At 39.3% G+C, this 17,583-nt stretch overlaps 1 protein-coding gene across 3 annotated transcripts in view; it reads left to right on the forward strand.

Moving 5' to 3' along the window:
- Positions 1-17,583, forward strand: part of PRPF4B (pre-mRNA processing factor 4B) — a 45,734-nt gene that overhangs the window by 15,791 nt on the left and 12,360 nt on the right. For all 3 annotated transcript variants that reach the window (XM_039527700.1, XM_039527701.1, XM_039527702.1), the window contains exons 5-11: positions 2,737-2,818; positions 4,736-4,946; positions 9,320-9,393; positions 12,465-12,555; positions 13,274-13,421; positions 14,491-14,628; positions 17,118-17,271. In XM_039527700.1, the coding sequence (XP_039383634.1) occupies positions 2,737-2,818; positions 4,736-4,946; positions 9,320-9,393; positions 12,465-12,555; positions 13,274-13,421; positions 14,491-14,628; positions 17,118-17,271 (898 nt within the window). The remainder of the gene's footprint in view (positions 1-2,736; positions 2,819-4,735; positions 4,947-9,319; positions 9,394-12,464; positions 12,556-13,273; positions 13,422-14,490; positions 14,629-17,117; positions 17,272-17,583) is intronic.

The raw sequence follows: 17,583 nt of genomic DNA on the forward strand, positions 1-17,583 counted from the left end.
GGCCGGCTGGCGCCCCCTGGAGTGGCGCCGCTATGGCGCGTGTTATATACCCCAGCCGGCCCGTCCGCTCCTCAGTTCCTTCTTACCGCCTGTGACGGCCAGTTGGAACTGTGGAGTGCTCTCTGTCCTCCACAACCCTAGCTCTCGCTTCTTGTTTGTACATAGTTAGTTTAGTGATTAGTTTTTACAGTTTGTTAGTTAGATAGTTAGTGTGTAGATAAGGTAAAAGGGGGGGTCTCCCCCTTTGCCTCACCCGGTGCGGGCTCATGCCCAAAGCACCGGGCTTTAAGCCCTGCACTGCGTGCCAGAGGCCTATGCCCATCGGAGACCCGCACGATGCCTGCCTCCATTGCCTGGGCGAGGGGCATAGAACAGATAAGTGTTCGCTCTGTTCTACATTTAAACCGCGAACTCGAAAAGAGCGGGATATCCGTTTAAAGGAGCTCCTGATGGAAGCGTCGCTCCAGCCCCCGGCACCGTCCGCGCCGGCACCGCGAGCTTCCTCGGTACAGAGCGCACCGGCGGCACCGAGCCGCTCCGGCTCCGCGGCACCACAGCCTCAGAAAGCGGCTACGAAGGCCCGGCACCGCTCGCTTTCACCTTCAAAGAAACATAAACTGGCGAAGGCGATTGCGCAGGCTCGCGCTGAGGACTACTAACCCTGGGCTTATATTGCAATGTATACATATTCCAAGCCCCAAAGCCATATTGCCACGTACAGGATGCAGAAGCATCCTTGTGTCTGCTTCCTCATGAGTACTGTACAAGTCTTGGGCATTTTTCAACACCTCTACTGGTGGTGGATTTTGCTACTTCACCTTTGGAAAAGCCCCCAACAGGGAGTATTTGTGTTGGGTATGCTCCTACACTCTCATGAGCATTTTGAATGATAGTCATAGAGGAATTTTACAGGTGACTGGCTGTTGGGTCCCATATTTAGAAACTTTTTCCATGGAGGTACAGGATGCCCACCAATCACCTGGTATTTCTTGGCATCCAACCTTAGATCCTGTCTGACACTGTCTTTCTGTAGTTTTCACAGAGTTATTGTCATCTCTCAAAAAGATTTGACAACGCTAATTCTATAATCAAAGTCTTTGAAAGACCTGCCTCAAGTACTCAGCATCCAATTAATCAGATGTGTGGAATTTGTCTCCAGCCATTATTTGTTTCACAGCCAGGACATCTCTGATGTACACCGTGGTTTCTTTGTTGGATGCTGTTACCTGATGGATTCTTTTAGGTTGAGCTTCCAGCTGTTACCCTAATTCAGCTTTGTCTATTCTTATGTTTCCATCGGCATGGAAGAGGGACATAGGCCCAGGTTCTTATTGGGTGAAGAACAGTTAGTGTTGAAATATCATCTGTGCATCTTGCTAAGGAGAGGGCTCTTCAGAAAACAATTTCTGGACTGATTGCGGCTGTTGTTGTCCCTCCCTTGCCAGATTTAAACTTCGCCTGCTTGTCCATGTCAGCAAATGTTTTGATGACAGATTTCTTGACCAGGTTGAAAAAGCTGCATGTCCCATCAGAATCACAGATCTCTCTATTTGTTCTTCACCACCCTTTGCTATTCTCAGTAGAGACTCTTGAACATCTCATATTACATGCAGTCCAGTAGATATGTTGATAAGTGCCTCTGGATGCGAGTCAGGGTCAAGTAGGTTTGGCATATTGTTGATGACATGGTTGGTAAGAGCTGTAACGTGCTCTTCGTCCCTCTTCAGTGCAGAGGCAAGGAGTTGTTTGTGGACTTTGTCTTCACTACTTCTTGTTAGGCCACTTCTTTCTCTCATAGCTTTTGCATATTCATAATATGAAACTGTATATTGTCATCTATAACACTAATCTGACCTGTGCCGAAGTGTTACTGAATTAAAAAACTAGTTTCTGGAATATTTCAAAGGCTAGTACTGCATGCATAGGCAGTACAAATTAAAACATTCTACCAGGCACACTAGATGCTTCATCATATGTAAAAAAGCTTACAGATGGAAAAGAATTACATTAGGAATTTGCATACATTTATATCTACTCACTATGCAGTACAAATTAGGGACATGCAATCTACCACTACAAGTGCACAGCCTTCATCATTTCTGAAAAAAAAAACCAGTAAAATATTTTTAATACATTGTCATTTGGTAGTTGTGATGAAAAGGAACCCCGTTAAGATATTATAATTAACGTACACATTAAAAATTGTAATCCTAGTCATGTTGTAGTGTTTCTGGAATTGAGCAAAAAATGGCTTTCATTTTGGATACCATTGTTTCACCTCACCTACAGGTTTACGGCACCACTTGACAGCTCCACATTGTACCTCACCTAAGTGTGCATACAATAAGTTTTCAAATCATATATGATGTGGGTATATGTAAGGAGGGTACATTAAACTCCCAAAAATATGTCTGTTTTTGAAGAATTGCCACACACTGAAGAGCATATGTTTTCTCATAAAGGATGTTCAGGAAACTAATTTGGGGATTTTCTTTGCTTTGCCTCAGACAGTTGAACCTGTAGTAAGCCTACAGAGGAGTGAAGTTTATAGTTGTTCCTATGCTTCAAAAGAATCTGTGTTCTTGTTTCCAAATATTTTGAGGCAAAGAGTTGTGTAATTATTCTTAATTTCAGATTGTAAACTCTCTGGGGCAGGGACTACATCTTTTCTAAGTTCTGTAAAGAACCATATATTTTTATGGTGCTATACAAATATTAATAATTAATAATTCACAGCCTTGAAGACTTTGATGTAGAAGAAGAAGATGAAGAAGCCCTGATAGAGCAGAGAAGGCTACAGAGACAAGCAATTGTTCAGGTATGCGACTGTATTAAAACCCTCAGACTACTGATGTTGTCTATGCATGTAGAGTAAAAACCTTTTTTGTCTTACTATTTCTTTTAAAATAAGATTGGAGACAGTGACATTTTTCGAGTGGACACTTACATTAATAAAGCTAAGGCTGTCACAATCTGTCACTCATTTTTCAATGTGGTTGTAAAAATATTGTCTGCGTTGAAACTTATGTTTTTGGCACAACAACCTTTTTTTAAAAACTTAAGCAACCTACTCCAAATGAGTCATTTTTGTGACAGTTGGCTTTTTTTAGATTTTGTATAACTTAAAGGACTATAAAATTATGTAATAATTGCATCAAAGGATAAATCATACATTTATTGACTTCACTGGTATATTGTTGATACCACAATGACAGTAGAGTCAGGGCCGGCTCCAGACCCCAGCGCGCCAAGTGCGCGCTTGGCGCGGCGTCCCAGCGGGAGGGCGGCAGGCGGCTCCGGCGGACCTCCCGCAGGCATGCCTGCGGAAGGTCCGCTGGGACCGCAGCTCCGGTAGACCTCCCGCAGACGTGCCTGCAGAGGGGCCGCTGGTCCCGCGGCTCCGGTGGAGCATCCGCAGGCACGTCTGCGGGAGGTCCACCGCAGCCGCGGGATGGCGACCGCTAGAGCGCCTCCCACGGTGTGCCGCCCTGCTTGGGGCGGCGGAAATGCTAGAGCCGCCCCTGAGTAGAGTGGAGGTTAAGGCTCAGAAATATTGATTGTAATCTGATCAGTCAGTTTCATTTTAAATGAAAGGTTTGTCGTCTATGTAAGCATTCAGAAAGCTGAGCAGAATTGGTGTGATTTTTGCCTGTTGTGAAACTGTTAGGTATCATGTATGCGATTATCTGATATTCTTAGCATACTGTTGTTTATATTTTAAACCCTTAAAATAAGCGATGATGACAATAGGTGCTTAATAATAATTAATAATGTTACCATCCTGTGTGGTTACATGTAAAGATGCACTGGTGGTACCTGAGAAATGTTACTGGCCAAACCCCCCAAATCAGAGAAAACGGAGTAAAAATACCTTCCACCATACTCAAAGGATCACTCAACTCAAATTCTCATGGCCCACCAAAGGAAGCAAATTCCAACGGTCAGTGCCCTTAACTGAAAGAGCCCTGCTGTTAATCCTGGAGAGTATAACCTCAGGATCTGACACCAAGATCCTCCTAAATTGTTTTTAACTTCTGGGACAGGGCGTAGAATAAAAGGAAATCAGTCAAATAATTGGGCTCCATATTATTCAGGGCAGCAAAAATAATTTACAAAATTTTATCTTTGTGATACATTTTTATACAAGCACTGAATAACTTAAGATGAATACAGGTAACTAACTGAGGTCCTCCAATTCAAATACTAAAATTTCAAATAACACTTGAGATTTCTACACTTTCAAACTAATATAGAATAGTAAATATTTAGGTTGCGAGACTCAAAGCTCTTGTTTTTCCCTTGAAGCATGAGTTCACTTCTTATAAGTCAGAATATTAGTAATGGACTTCTCAATGCTGCCGTTTTGCCACACATGGTCAAGTGCTATCCTTCTTGCCTTGCTTTCTTCACCAGTAAATCAGTTGTTACAAAGGTTTTATCAATAAATCTAAATGTCTAAAAAGGTATTTTTGAAGTATTATAAATCAAACTTGAAGATTTGGCCTATAAAGTCTTGTCTCGGTATATTTTGACAAGACATGTTTCTTTCTGTATCCCACAACTAGCCTGCTGCACAATTTGATTAGTGTTTCAGATAATGTATAAAGAAAAGATACAGATTAAGCTCTAGAATGAGCAAGTTAGATTGAAGAAAAAGTATGCCCCAAAATACACAATAGAATTAGATTGGGACAAGCCAAGATGCTGAGAATAACTTTATAAAGTTTTTTTGCAGAAATACAAGTACCTGACTGAAGACAGTAATATGTCTGTGCCATCTGAACCAAGCAGTCCTCAGAGCAGCACACGTAGTCGTTCAAATTCACCAGATGACATTCTAGAACGTGTAGCTGCTGATGTTAAAGAGTATGAACGGGAAAACGTTGATACATTTGAGGCCTCTGTAAAAGCCAAACACAACCTCATGACAGTTGAACAGAATAATGGTAAGAATCTGAAATTTCATTATGCAATTTGAAATGAAATGCCTAATCTGCTTTGCAGGCATATTTTGTTCAGATTTCTTAATATCATAATTTCAGACTTATGAAGAAAGTTAATTCGTAGTGTTGAAAATTTCCCCCCAGAAAGTTATAGAATGGAACTGTTAAAATAAAACACTTTCTCAGGGATGGTGGTGTGAATGTGAGAGTTTGTTTTCAGGGTTCCTAATTACCAGTTAAGCAGTCAGTGCTGCAAATTAGGAAGAATAGACATTAATGCCTTCCTTTATATTTAAGAAGGAACTGTCGATTTATTTTAGTTTAATATATTTTTAAATCTCCATGATATGTGACACTTTCTTGGAAGATCGCAAATTGTTTTTCTGCTGATTTTTTTTTTCCCCTTTTCTGTTTGGCAAACCTTGACTTATTTTCATCTTAGTCATTGTCATTGAGGAATGTGCACAGATCTGTGAATGTTTTAATTGCTGCCACAAAGCCAGAAGAAACTTGTGCTTTGCTACACAAAAAATGGCTTTTATGGGTGGAAGGATTTATTTTGTTCCCGAAAAAATTCATAGCAAAGTAATGTTGGCTTAAAATAATATAAGAACATAAGAATGGCCCTACTGGGTAATACCAAAGGTCCATCTAGCCCAGTATCCTGTCTTGCGACAGTGGCCAGTGCCAGCCAGGTGCCCCAGGAGGAATGAACAAAACAGTAATCATCAAGTGATCTATCCCCTGTTGCTCATTCCCAGCTTCTGGCAAACAAAGGCTAGGAACACCATTCCTGCCCATCCTGGCTAATAGCCGTTGATGGACCTATCCTCCATGAATTTATCTAGTTCTTTTTTGAACCCTGTTATGGTCTTGGCTTTCACAACATTCTCTGGCAAAGAGTTCCACAGGTTGACTCTGCATTGTGTGAAGAAATATATTTTATAAATATTGTATATATATTTTATAAATATAGGACCAAAGCTTGCCATGGCTGCTTCAGCAAGAGAAACAAAGAACACCTGTCTGGTGCAGCCTGTGCTATTGAAAGTGTGTTACTCCTGGGGGAATTCTGCACCACTGTACACATGCAGAATTCATGTCCTCCGCAGATTTCTTTGCTTCACCACAGAAAAATTACTTCTGATAGGGAAGCAGAGGGAAACTGCAAGAGCAGTCACATGCCCCTCATCAGCAGCACGGGCGTGTCATTTCAGGCACCTGGAGCAGCTGGTGGAGAGGTAAATCACTGCAGGGGGGCAGGGCTTGGCTGGTGACATCCTGGGTGGTGACTCCTACCCTGCACACCAGGCTCAGCTGCTAGTCCTGGCTGGGCGTGGGGGAGGATGGGACTTCCTCTTCCCTTGCACGGAGTGGCTGGGTGAGAGCCAGGTCAGACCCATCCCCAGGAAGCTCTGCACCCTGCCGATGCCCCACCCCCCTTACCCTTGCTTCCTGCCCCCATCACTCATCGGCCGTGGGGGGGAGGGATCACTGTATGGGGAGCTGCTCCCACATCTGCCCAACCCCGTGCATTCAGAGTTCCACTGAGCTTCATCCCCTGCATCCGGAGCCCCCCTGCACCCAGACCCCCACCACCGAGCCTCACCTTCCTGCATCCAGACTCCCGCCAAGCACCTCCCCCCTGCTTCCAGACCCCACCTCTGGACACAGACTGTCCCCTGCTGAGCCTCCTGCACTTAAACCCCGACCGCAATGAGCCCTGCCATCCAGTACCTGGACCCTCCCTGCTGAGCCCCAACCATCTTCACCTGGACCCCCTGCTGAGTCCCATTCCCCTGCACCTGGAACCTCCCCAACAAGCCCCTGTGTATTCAGATCCACCCCGCATCCAGACCCTCCATCGAGCTACCTGCACCCAGATTTCCCCACACAGAATCCTCTCATCCCACACCTGGATCCTCCCACACTAAGCCCCTCCACACTTGAATCCTTCCAGGCTTAGTCTGCCTGCTCCACAGCTGCATTGGGGGCCAGGGTTGGGCGTGCGTGCATGCATGCAAGACTCTGTCCCTCTCACTTGCTACCTTGGTGCGCCTGGCACAAAGGGGCATGGCCTCAGGGTGTTTATGGGGCAGGCCCATCCCTTGCACAGTGTCAGGATCAGGTCCAGCCTCATCATTGAGTCTGTGTCCTGTGGGGGACGGATGCATGGTGATCTCCCATCTCCCTGCAGCCAGTGGCCTGTGCTCCCCACAGCCATGCTGGAGCCTCCACATTTATTTATTGTCAAATAAAATGTGTGGAATTTTGCAGAATTTAATTTTTTTTGGCAAAGAATTCCCTCAGGAGTAGCGTGTTAACTAGGGCTGTGGAGCACACTTTGTTCTTTTGAGCAAGATCAGAGTGAAGTTCAACCTGCTGTTGCATGCAGCAGTTGTACTAGCTGGTTTAGAGGCTAGGTGCACCCTCTGCCTCACAGACTGCACACCTCTTAGGGATGCACGTCATTGAGGTTGGTAGTCTAGCCTAGCGCTCCATCGAATATTCTGAAAAGATCTTGTCCTATTGTTAGTGTGTTTAGGGAGCACCCCCTCGCCCCAACAAACTGGCTTCCTCCTCTTTTATATCTGTAAAAGAGGGACTAGATGGCAGAATTTAGCTCAGTCATTTCCAGCATGTAGCATTTTAAGTAGTGCTTCCTTGCTGGTTTTATAATAGTTGATTAACAAAATATTTTTTTCTAGAGCTGTGTGCAATTCTGTCAAATATTGCTGATTGTGGTAGGGTTATATAGAAAGAATAATCTTGTCTCAACTCTGAAAAATACATCAAATCATCAGTTTGCTAAATTGAAAAGCTAATATAAGAAATATATTATATATAAATAAAAATAATAGTATTTAGAAAGCACCCTGCCAAGGCACACTTTTGTGTGCTACACAAATAATTAAAATACGAAACACACAATATAACTGTATTTTCTTCAGTTATTAGAGAAAGTCAAAGTAGTAGTACTTAAAATTAAAAAGCGATAAATAATTTTGTTCTAGGATTTTAGGGGTGGATATTACAATAAATAGAAACATAAAAGGAAAGCCAATTTTAAAAGATTGCCCTGCTGCTTGTCAGAGCCAAGTTTGATCTGTGTTGTGACCTCCTGTGGAGGCAGTATGATCTGCCATCAGGGGACTAGCAACTGGCCGGAGTTCAAACGTAGGATGCGATATGTGCATGGGGCGAGTAGGGGGGGTGGGAGGGAAATTGAATGAGAAGGAGCTCAAAAAATTATAAATGAAGAAAACTTAATATTTTGGATTCATCATTTTGCATAAACAGCTTTTGTATAATCTTAGTTTCATTCTCCTTTATTTCTAATGTAAATATTGTTCAAGAGAAGAAGTGTAGGGGAACACCAAATTCTGTGGAATGTAGGTAACTTTGGGACTAAAATGAAAGACATTTGAGAAGTATGGCGAAGTGCCCTCTGTCTCTTAACGGCGCTCTCTTCTTGATTAAAGGACCTACATTGGTTTCAAATGATTCCAGTCCAGTCATCTATCATAAGGAGGCTGGTGGCTGTCATGTGGGCCTTGAAAGTGCAGGATTTTGGGGTGTAATGCTGGGGGAAGTGGGTTCCTCAATACTCTGGGATGCATGTAACTTACTCCAAAATATTAAGATTATTCTACTTTAATATGTTATGAAATAATTCCAGTTCTGGCTTCATTAATATGTACCCTTAATTTACATTTCTTTTACGTTATCAACCCTATAAAATGTCTTTGGGACATTAAAGATGATTAAATGATGAGAGGGGTAATCTTGCCTGCATTTTAAAATGTTTCATTTAAATAGAACAATTAAAAGTACCATCAGCTATTTTATCTGTCCTGTCAAGAAGATTTTTTTTCTGACTGCGTGAGGAAAAACTTCCTGGAAGAGAGTTTTGGGGGTTTAAAATTTTTAATAAAGTATCTCATATTATTGGCAAAAAAATTATTCTAAGTTATGCACTCAATCTACAGGTTATCCATAGGAATGTGTAGAATACAGAATTTTTTTCCTGTTACGTGAATTGTTGGAAAACCATTACAGTTAAGTCTTCAATTGAGATATTTGCGCTTTTTTTTTTTAAAGCAAATGAAAGATTTTAAGCTCTGTGTTGCATTTTTAAACAGGTTAATTATATAAAAGAATATGCCATAAACCAACATAATATAGGAGAAATGGTAATAGAAGTGCCTGGTTGCAGTCTCATATAACTAGTAAATAAGTTTAATGCTATATAATGTAGATTCTTAAAAATAGAGAAGATAACTGCTAACACACCAGAATATCTCTATTTATTGGTAATCTGTGCTTTTAGTTTATTTCTTCATTTTCAAATTGAGTAATGTAAATTTTCTTTTAAGGCTCAGCTCAGAAGAAGCTATTAGCTCCTGACATGTTCACAGAATCGGATGATATGTTTGCTGCATACTTTGATGTAGGTAATTTTAGAAGGATAATTTATACACGTTATTTGCTCGTTGCTATGTTATTAAAGGGATACTGTCAAGTCATGTATGCCTGAATTTTGACTCATTAAATTTTTTTAAATCGGGTGGATAATATCTTCTGAAAACTTTAATAAAACTCCATTGAGCCAGATCTGGACTTTCTTATAAGTACCATCCAGGAAATCTCTCACTGAAGTCAATGGGAGTTTTCCCTGGATAAATACTGGAGGATTTTGCCTATTTTTTATGCAAGACCTGCAGTGGCTTTTGTGCATTGTCTTTGCAGAGGAAGCACAAAGTAATATAAGAAAAAACAAAAAAGCTAATCCCAGAATTTGTACAAAAATGTCATAAATAGGACTGTAAGTTTGTCATCATAATTGGGAAATCATGGTAAGTGTCACACCTCAAAAAAAGGGTGACAGGATTGTTAGTCACAGACCGGTTTTGTAGTTACAACATTGCCTTTGGAAAGATGCTGTAGGATATAGTTAATCTACAATTACTTGGTTCTCCTTATAGGTTCAGGATGCTTTATTTTCTCATAATCTTCATGACATATTTTAGGTGGCACTTAGCATCCTACCTCCTTTCATGTATGCTGTTGTCTTGGACTACCCTGGTGGTTTAGTATTTGAAAGGGGGGAGGTGTGCCTCTGTAACAGGGCAGGCTCCTCTCCTAACCTGAGATCCCCCACAATGTTTGATGCTTTCTGTTTTTTAGCACCACAAAAAGAACAGGAGTACTTGTGGCACCTTAGAGACTAACAAATATATTTGGGCATAAGCTTTCGTGGGCTACAGCCCACTTCATCAGATGCATAGAGTGGAACATAGAGTAAGGAAAAATATATACATACAGAACATGAAAAGGTGGAAGTAGCCATATCAACTCTAAGAGGCTAATTAATTAATATGAGCAAATATCAGCAGGAGAAAAAAAACTTTTGTAGTGATAATCAAGGTGGCCCATTCCAGACAGTTGACAAGAAGTGTGAGGATACTTAACATGGAGAAATAGATTCAGTCTGTGTAATGACTCAGCCATTTTGCAACAGAAAAGCTTCAAAAACAGATTCCAACGAGAAACTGCTGAACTTGAATTAATATGCAAACTAGATACCATTAACTTAGGCTTGAATAGAGACTGGGAATGGCTGAGTCATTACACAGATTGAATCTTTTACCGATATTAAGAATCCTCACACCTCTTGTCAACTGTCTGGAATGGGCCATCTTGATTATCACTCTCAAAGTTTTTTTTCTCCTGCTGATAATTGCTAATATTAATTAATTAGCCTCTTAGAGTTGATATGGCTACTTCCACCTTTTCATGTTCTGTATGTATATATATCTCCATATTCTGTGTTCCAGTCTATGCATCTGAAGAAGTGGGCTGTAGCACACTAAAGCTTATGCTCAAATACATTTGTTAGTCTCTAAGGTGTCAGAAGTACTCCTGTTCTTTTTGTGGATACAGACTAACATGGCTGCTACTATGAAACCTGTTAGCACAACTGTGAGTTTTATTTATATTACCTCCACAAAACTGCCATCATGATCCTGTGTATCAAATGTGTCTACAGTTTTCTCCTGTCCTTAGCCCTTTCTCCAGGGGAAGGGAGAGAAAGATATCTGACCACACTGATCTTATGTCCTCTGGGCTCTGCTAGCCTCCTCCTCTTTCACTTATTTTTTTCCAGTGCTTTTTAACTGTCCTCTCAACTAATGGGATAGTTAGCTTCTTAGCTCATGAGCCTTCTCCACTGCCCAAGTCTGATCAAATAATTAAATATGCCACTCCTCCCTTTGGGAGGCGTGGCAGCCAATTAGTGCTTAACTTACCCTCCCAGCACTCTGTCACAGCCTCCCATATAGCAAACATCAGTCTAGTCCTTAGTGTTGTCATTTCTGCACTATTTTCACTAAATAATTGAAATACATACATGCAATCTAGTGGGATATTTGGGACTTGGAAAGCATCATGTTTGCATGTACATTCAATGACCTGCTTATTTACATGCAAACATCCCAAAATGTGTCAAGGATGGATTTTTCTTTTAAGGAAACAAAACCTAAAAATCATGGAATTAATGATTCATACCAAATGTAATTCTTTAATTATAAGTGATTTCACCACAAACAAAGGGATAACAAAAAGCCACTGTAGTGGCACTCCATTAACAACAAAGGAAAACCCTTTAAAATGGAAAAAAGGTTAAATTGTTGGGAAAATATTTTTATTTTCAAGCTTTTACAACCATGATGTAAACAACAGAGATAAAGAATAAAAAATAGAAAAGTACTTGATATTGTTCCATTTAAAACAGTTTATAAATGGTTGACAGTTTGTGGAAGGGAAATGCTTATCACTTAATTGAAAGTGCTTTTTTAGTTTTGTATATACTTTTTAAATTTGTCATGCTGACATTGATGGCTATATATTGCTTGTAGTTGTCTCTTGCTAATTCACAGTATTGACAGTAATATCCATTAGGAATGATTAATTTATTCTGTGAAGTAAGAAGCAATTTCACAAAAAAATTCAAGCATATCACCACCTCAGAATATCCTTTTCTAATTTTGACAATTATATTTTAGTTTTATTTATAATCAATAATTTACTAATAAATATATTGTAGTATTTTTGGTAAAAATATTGAACGCTAAATAATATGACCCCATAGTATTTTGCTTTTAAAACTTCCCAAGAAGCTGGGAGAGAGAGACCACAAATCTTGTGTGTTACTAGGAGCGTACATTAATGATTTATTAAATTTTATTTATGGTAGCAATGAAAGCTTTACGTATCTGTACTATTTAGTAGTAGTTCTATTGATTTTTATCTCATAATTCTCATACATTGGTGCTTAAGGGATATTTTGTCAATTTATTATTTGAACTGTAGAAATAGAAGAATATTGGTTAGGAATGAGACGATAAATAACTGAATGAATGGATTTCTAGTTTTCATAAGCAAGTGTAATGAAAAATCACAGTTATATACAAAAATGTATTTCGAATATAATAGAAAAGCTAATTCTCCGCTTTATTTCAGAGTGCTCGTCTTAGGGCTGCTGGCTTTGGAAAAGACTTCAAAGAAAACCCCAATCTCAGGGATAACTGGACTGATGCAGAAGGCTATTATCGTAAGTATTTTTTGCTAACTTAATTTATATTGTTGATTAAAATAGAGTTGCTAAATGTAAAAGCACCTTATTAAAAAGATTTGCAAAATTATTTTGAAATTGCATACCACAGTGCCATCACTTAAAGTGTGGCTCACCCAAAGCAGCTGCATGTTCCTGCACTATAGTGCTCTGTCAAACTGCTCACAGGTGTGTCACAGAATCTAACAATCAAAGTAAAATTAAAACCTATCCAAAGTTATTTACAGCCATGAGATCTCCCTCCAGAAGGAAGGGTTACGTCAGCACGCTTGCCATGATCTGAAACCAAGAAAAACAGCATGCAAAGAACCTTGATGCCCATCGTGCTGTAGTTGTCACCCAGGACTCAGAATGGAAGCGCTTCAGTGAGCACATTTCTTCACTACTCAATGTTAAACTCAGCAGCAGTTAATAAAGACCAACAGAAACGTTTCTTGTAATGGGGTGAAATGGGCATGCAGCTTCTAATATTGTTTATGAAAAGACTCCTGACCAAAGGAAGCACAGTTTCAGTTCCCCACAATTTCCGCAAACCTAGCTACAAAGCACTGTAGACTTGACACAATAATTAAGTGACTGCACTGTGTATCTTTGTTTCTTTCAGAACTATACAGAAAAGTTTCTTTTTGTGAGTTATTCTACTTGTGTGTACTTAGCTCAGAATTTATCTTATTTCCCTCTTCATTTTCTTTCCTAGGTGTTAACATAGGTGAAGTTCTAGATAAACGTTACAATGTTTATGGTTACACTGGCCAGGGAGTTTTCAGTAACGTAGTGCGAGCCAGAGATATGGCCAGAGCAAACCAAGAAGTGGCAGTCAAAATAATCAGGAACAATGAACTTATGTAAGTCATGTTTTGTTAAATAGTAAAATAATGAGATTTACTGCACTAATAATCTAGTCATAAAGGTGGGGCTAATAATAATCTTATTAATTATCTGTATTGAAATTTTTTTTCTAGGAAATCTTCCAGAACTTGGTTTTATTCCCACTTGATGTTTCAAGTGAAATAATCTTAGGTCTATCATAGTCAATAGCAATCAACATCTAATTGATTACTATACAGAATTATACATTTTAATGAATATTTGGTAGCAGAGGAGTAAGACTCTGCCTATGTGGAAAGTAAATTATTTACAACTCTTTTGAGACCTAGAGTCCCTTGCTGAGTTGTGTAAATGTTACAGTAAACAGTGTTATCCAGTCTAATTGCAATACTGTGAATTTAAAGTTCACTGCTTGTGTCATTTCCTTTCCTTTCTCCATGAAGAGGATTTCCAATGTAAACCTCCCCTATCTATTTTAACTAGGGGTTTTTAAATGTCTTATTTTGTTATTCCATTAATTAAAATAAGTGATTGTACTGAATCAAGACTCTTAAAAATTCTCTAAAATAAAATAGTGACAGTGGTACTTTGATTAGCTCACAGATTATATTTAAATGTGAATCTGGATGTGAATTTAAATAATATTAAGTGAAATCTCTATATCATGTGCAACCCATTCAGCAAAAGATTTGCTAATAAGTACAGTACAGTTTGTTAAATAGATACTGGATTGATTTTTTTTATTTTATTTTATTTTTTAAACAGCAACTCTCTCAAAACCCAGTATTGAGTCAAACCTCACAACCCTGTGTGGTAGGACGAAGTCTTACCTCCATTTTACATATGGGAAAAGGCAAAGAGGGGTTTTATATGGACATATGAAACACAAAAAAGTCAAGTCATTTGCCAAAGACAATAGATGTTGATACTAAAACCTAGATCTTTTGACTATTAGGGCTGTGTTAAACATAAGACTGTTACTGCCTTCCTAACATTTTGAGAGCCAGCCAACTTAATGCTCATGTTGAATGTGATGTGTAGAATTTCAATAAGTTCTGGGCCAAAAATGTATTTCTTTGTTTTTAGGCAAAAAACTGGTCTCAAAGAACTGGAATTTTTGAAGAAGCTCAATGATGCAGATCCTGATGACAAATTTCATTGTCTGCGATTGTTCAGACATTTTTATCACAAACAGCACCTCTGTCTGGTATTTGAACCACTCAGGTAAAATGAATATGTACTGAACTGTGTATAAAAATGAAAGTAGATTTAAGTGCATTTTAATCTTTTTTTACTCTTAACTTGAAAATTTTCTTTACAGTTGGACTTCTTTTACTTTCTGCTCTTACTATGTCAGTAACCTTACTTAAGGCAATCAGTTCAAAAACCACTTCACAAATATACAGAGGCGTACCATACTATTTAAAGCTACTTAAAATGACAATGTCAGGGTGACATCTGGTCCATTACAATAACATGAATTAAAAATAGTTTCAGTTAGTATTCCTGCCCTGAATCATCCTGACAATTGGCAATTCTTTTTACCACTATATTTTTCTTTCCTAATATTCATAGTTCCTTCTTCATCTGGAATAGTTTCAGAGGTTCAGAATGCATTCATATCATTCGCTAAGTATGTTTGAGAACGTTACCTGTGTGTATACAACCACATAGGATACATTCAGAGAAAATCAATAGAGTGATTCGACCTTTAATTTTTCCTCTAAAATGGTATAAATGTTCAGGTTTCTTGTGACAGACTAGATTCTGTACTTTGTATTTTATGACAGTGGACTCAAAAATGTCAAAAAAACTCTTTTGGGGTTACATTTCTACACCAAGACTATTAGAGTACTATGAATCCTAAGCTTGTTTACAGTCAAGTAATTTTCCATGTATCCTGGGGAAAGTGATTTGGAGGTTTATGAAGTAATAATTGTATGCTGTGACGGGATCCCTGAGGTATACCCTGGAACTGGGGTACTGCTGTGCCTTCCTAACTCTCCAGCTTGGGCTGTCTCTCGCACTGTTTTGCTAGTGACAAGCAGCAAACCCCTCCAGGCACTGTTATCACTCAGTACAACAGCATGTGGAGCCCAACACCTAGCTAAGTTGCATGAATGCTCCCTGAGCCACTCTCAAATCACACAGAGAAAGCCACCAGAAAATCTCCCAAGCCCCCAGCCTTGCATCCCAGAACTATACCATCTTGCCCTGGTCAGAAGCCTGACCAATGTAAGTTCATTACCCGGTCTGCCACTCCCTCCATATGGAGAGGACACAAACTAGCCTTTGTAAACTCAGCTGAGATTTCCCAAGCACTTTAACCAAAACACACTGTTTTAGGTAAAATATAAAACAGATTTATCTACAGAAAGATAGAATTGAAGTGATTATAAGTGGTAGGCACAAAAGGTCAGAGATCGTTACCAAAGAAAAAAAAAGGTAAGTGCGTAGTCTAAATCTTAGACCTTGTTAGAGTAGGCACTATTTGGATCAAGCAATTTTTCTCACCCATTGGATATTGCAGGCAGGCCACAGATCTTAATACGCAGGCTTCCCCTGGGACCAATCTTCTCAGTTCAAGTCTTTGTCTTCCCAGCATTCTTGTTGCTTCCAGTGTAGGTGGGGGAGGAGAAGGGTAAAAGCTAGAGGCCACTGTCCCCTATTTTATGTCCTCAGTCTATGTGCCTGGAAAACACTAGCTGAGACATGTCCTGGTGGGCTATGCAGAGTCACCAAGTTGAGCGGTCTCCCATTGTGTGATGCTTGCACAGCCCTCTTACAGCATTGTAAATCCCTTAATTACAACTCCCCTGCTCATTAATGGTTGTGATGATCTTTCAGTGCCTGCCCAGGTGTTGGTCACCTCCTTTGTTGTCACTGGAGAAGTAGCAGTGGACAACTTCCAAACTTACAACATATTTCAATAACAAGCATGCAGCAAAATCTCATAACTTCATACACACTAATGATATACATATTCTGACAGAACAATGGGTTTCAGTGGATCGTGACCTTTCATATGATATCTTACACGGCATACTTTGTTTTAAATATCACAACCATATGTGAGTGATGAATGTGGAGGTTGCAGGATGCTACTTGGAGGTACAGCATGTCACAACTAGACTAATAAACTGAGACCAAAGGATGTAGTTTTTTACGGAGCACTCACAAGTTATCAGCATGCAGAAATGTTTTTGTTCTCAAATTCTGTGCTGTATTTGGCTGTTAAGTCCTTTTGCTCTGCTAGTTTTATAAACATTAGCCAATCTGTTTGCCTATGCCAACAACCAACATGGCCACCTCAACTTCTGTGTTTCTCCTGCCCAAATCCCAGTCTTGTCAATATTTTCCTGCCCTATTTTGCCCTTTGAGAAAATTTACACAAAGACCATACAGCTGTTGAGAAACTGTCATCGTTTTTACTCACGAGACCCTCAGTGAATCCTAATGAAGTTGCATAACTGTTAGATAAGCACAGTCATGTCAGTAACTGTATAGCATCTCTTGCTCTGATTGGCTGAGACTTCTATTTCGGTATAAGGTCTGATGACAAGGAATCTATTTCAAGTTGGTCTGGTTTACGTGATTTTTTTTCCTACTGCCTAAAAGAGCATTAGTTTCTGTACATTGAAATTGATGTTTAAAATATGAATATGCTATTCTTTGTTTAATATTTTTCCTATAATTTTTATATACATAAATAGTATGAATTTACGAGAGGTACTGAAAAAGTATGGAAAGGATGTCGGTCTCCACATTAAAGCTGTTCGGTCCTATAGCCAGCAGTTGTTCCTGGCATTAAAACTACTTAAAAGATGTAACATCCTACATGCTGATATTAAACCAGACAATATATTGGTAAGTAATATTTAACACTATAAGACAGCCTGTACAAAACACATGTATGTTTGAAAAGGGTGTTATCTGAATTTTAAAGTCCAAATGTTGTCATCTTTTACTCCAAAAAAAAGCTTTTCATTTTGCATTAGGACAAAATTTAATTATCATGGTACAAATAATAAATAAGAAAATAACTGTAATTCAATCAAATATTTTCTGCTTCCAGTTTAAAAAACTTTTAACACTAAACATAACCTAGTAACCTGTGATTTTTTCCATTAAACCAACACAGCAACTGCCCAGATCCCCGTTCATGTTCCAGTCATACTT

This window comes from Mauremys reevesii, linkage group 2 (genome assembly GCF_016161935.1).
Source record: "Mauremys reevesii isolate NIE-2019 linkage group 2, ASM1616193v1, whole genome shotgun sequence".
Lineage (NCBI taxonomy): Eukaryota > Metazoa > Chordata > Testudines > Geoemydidae > Mauremys > Mauremys reevesii.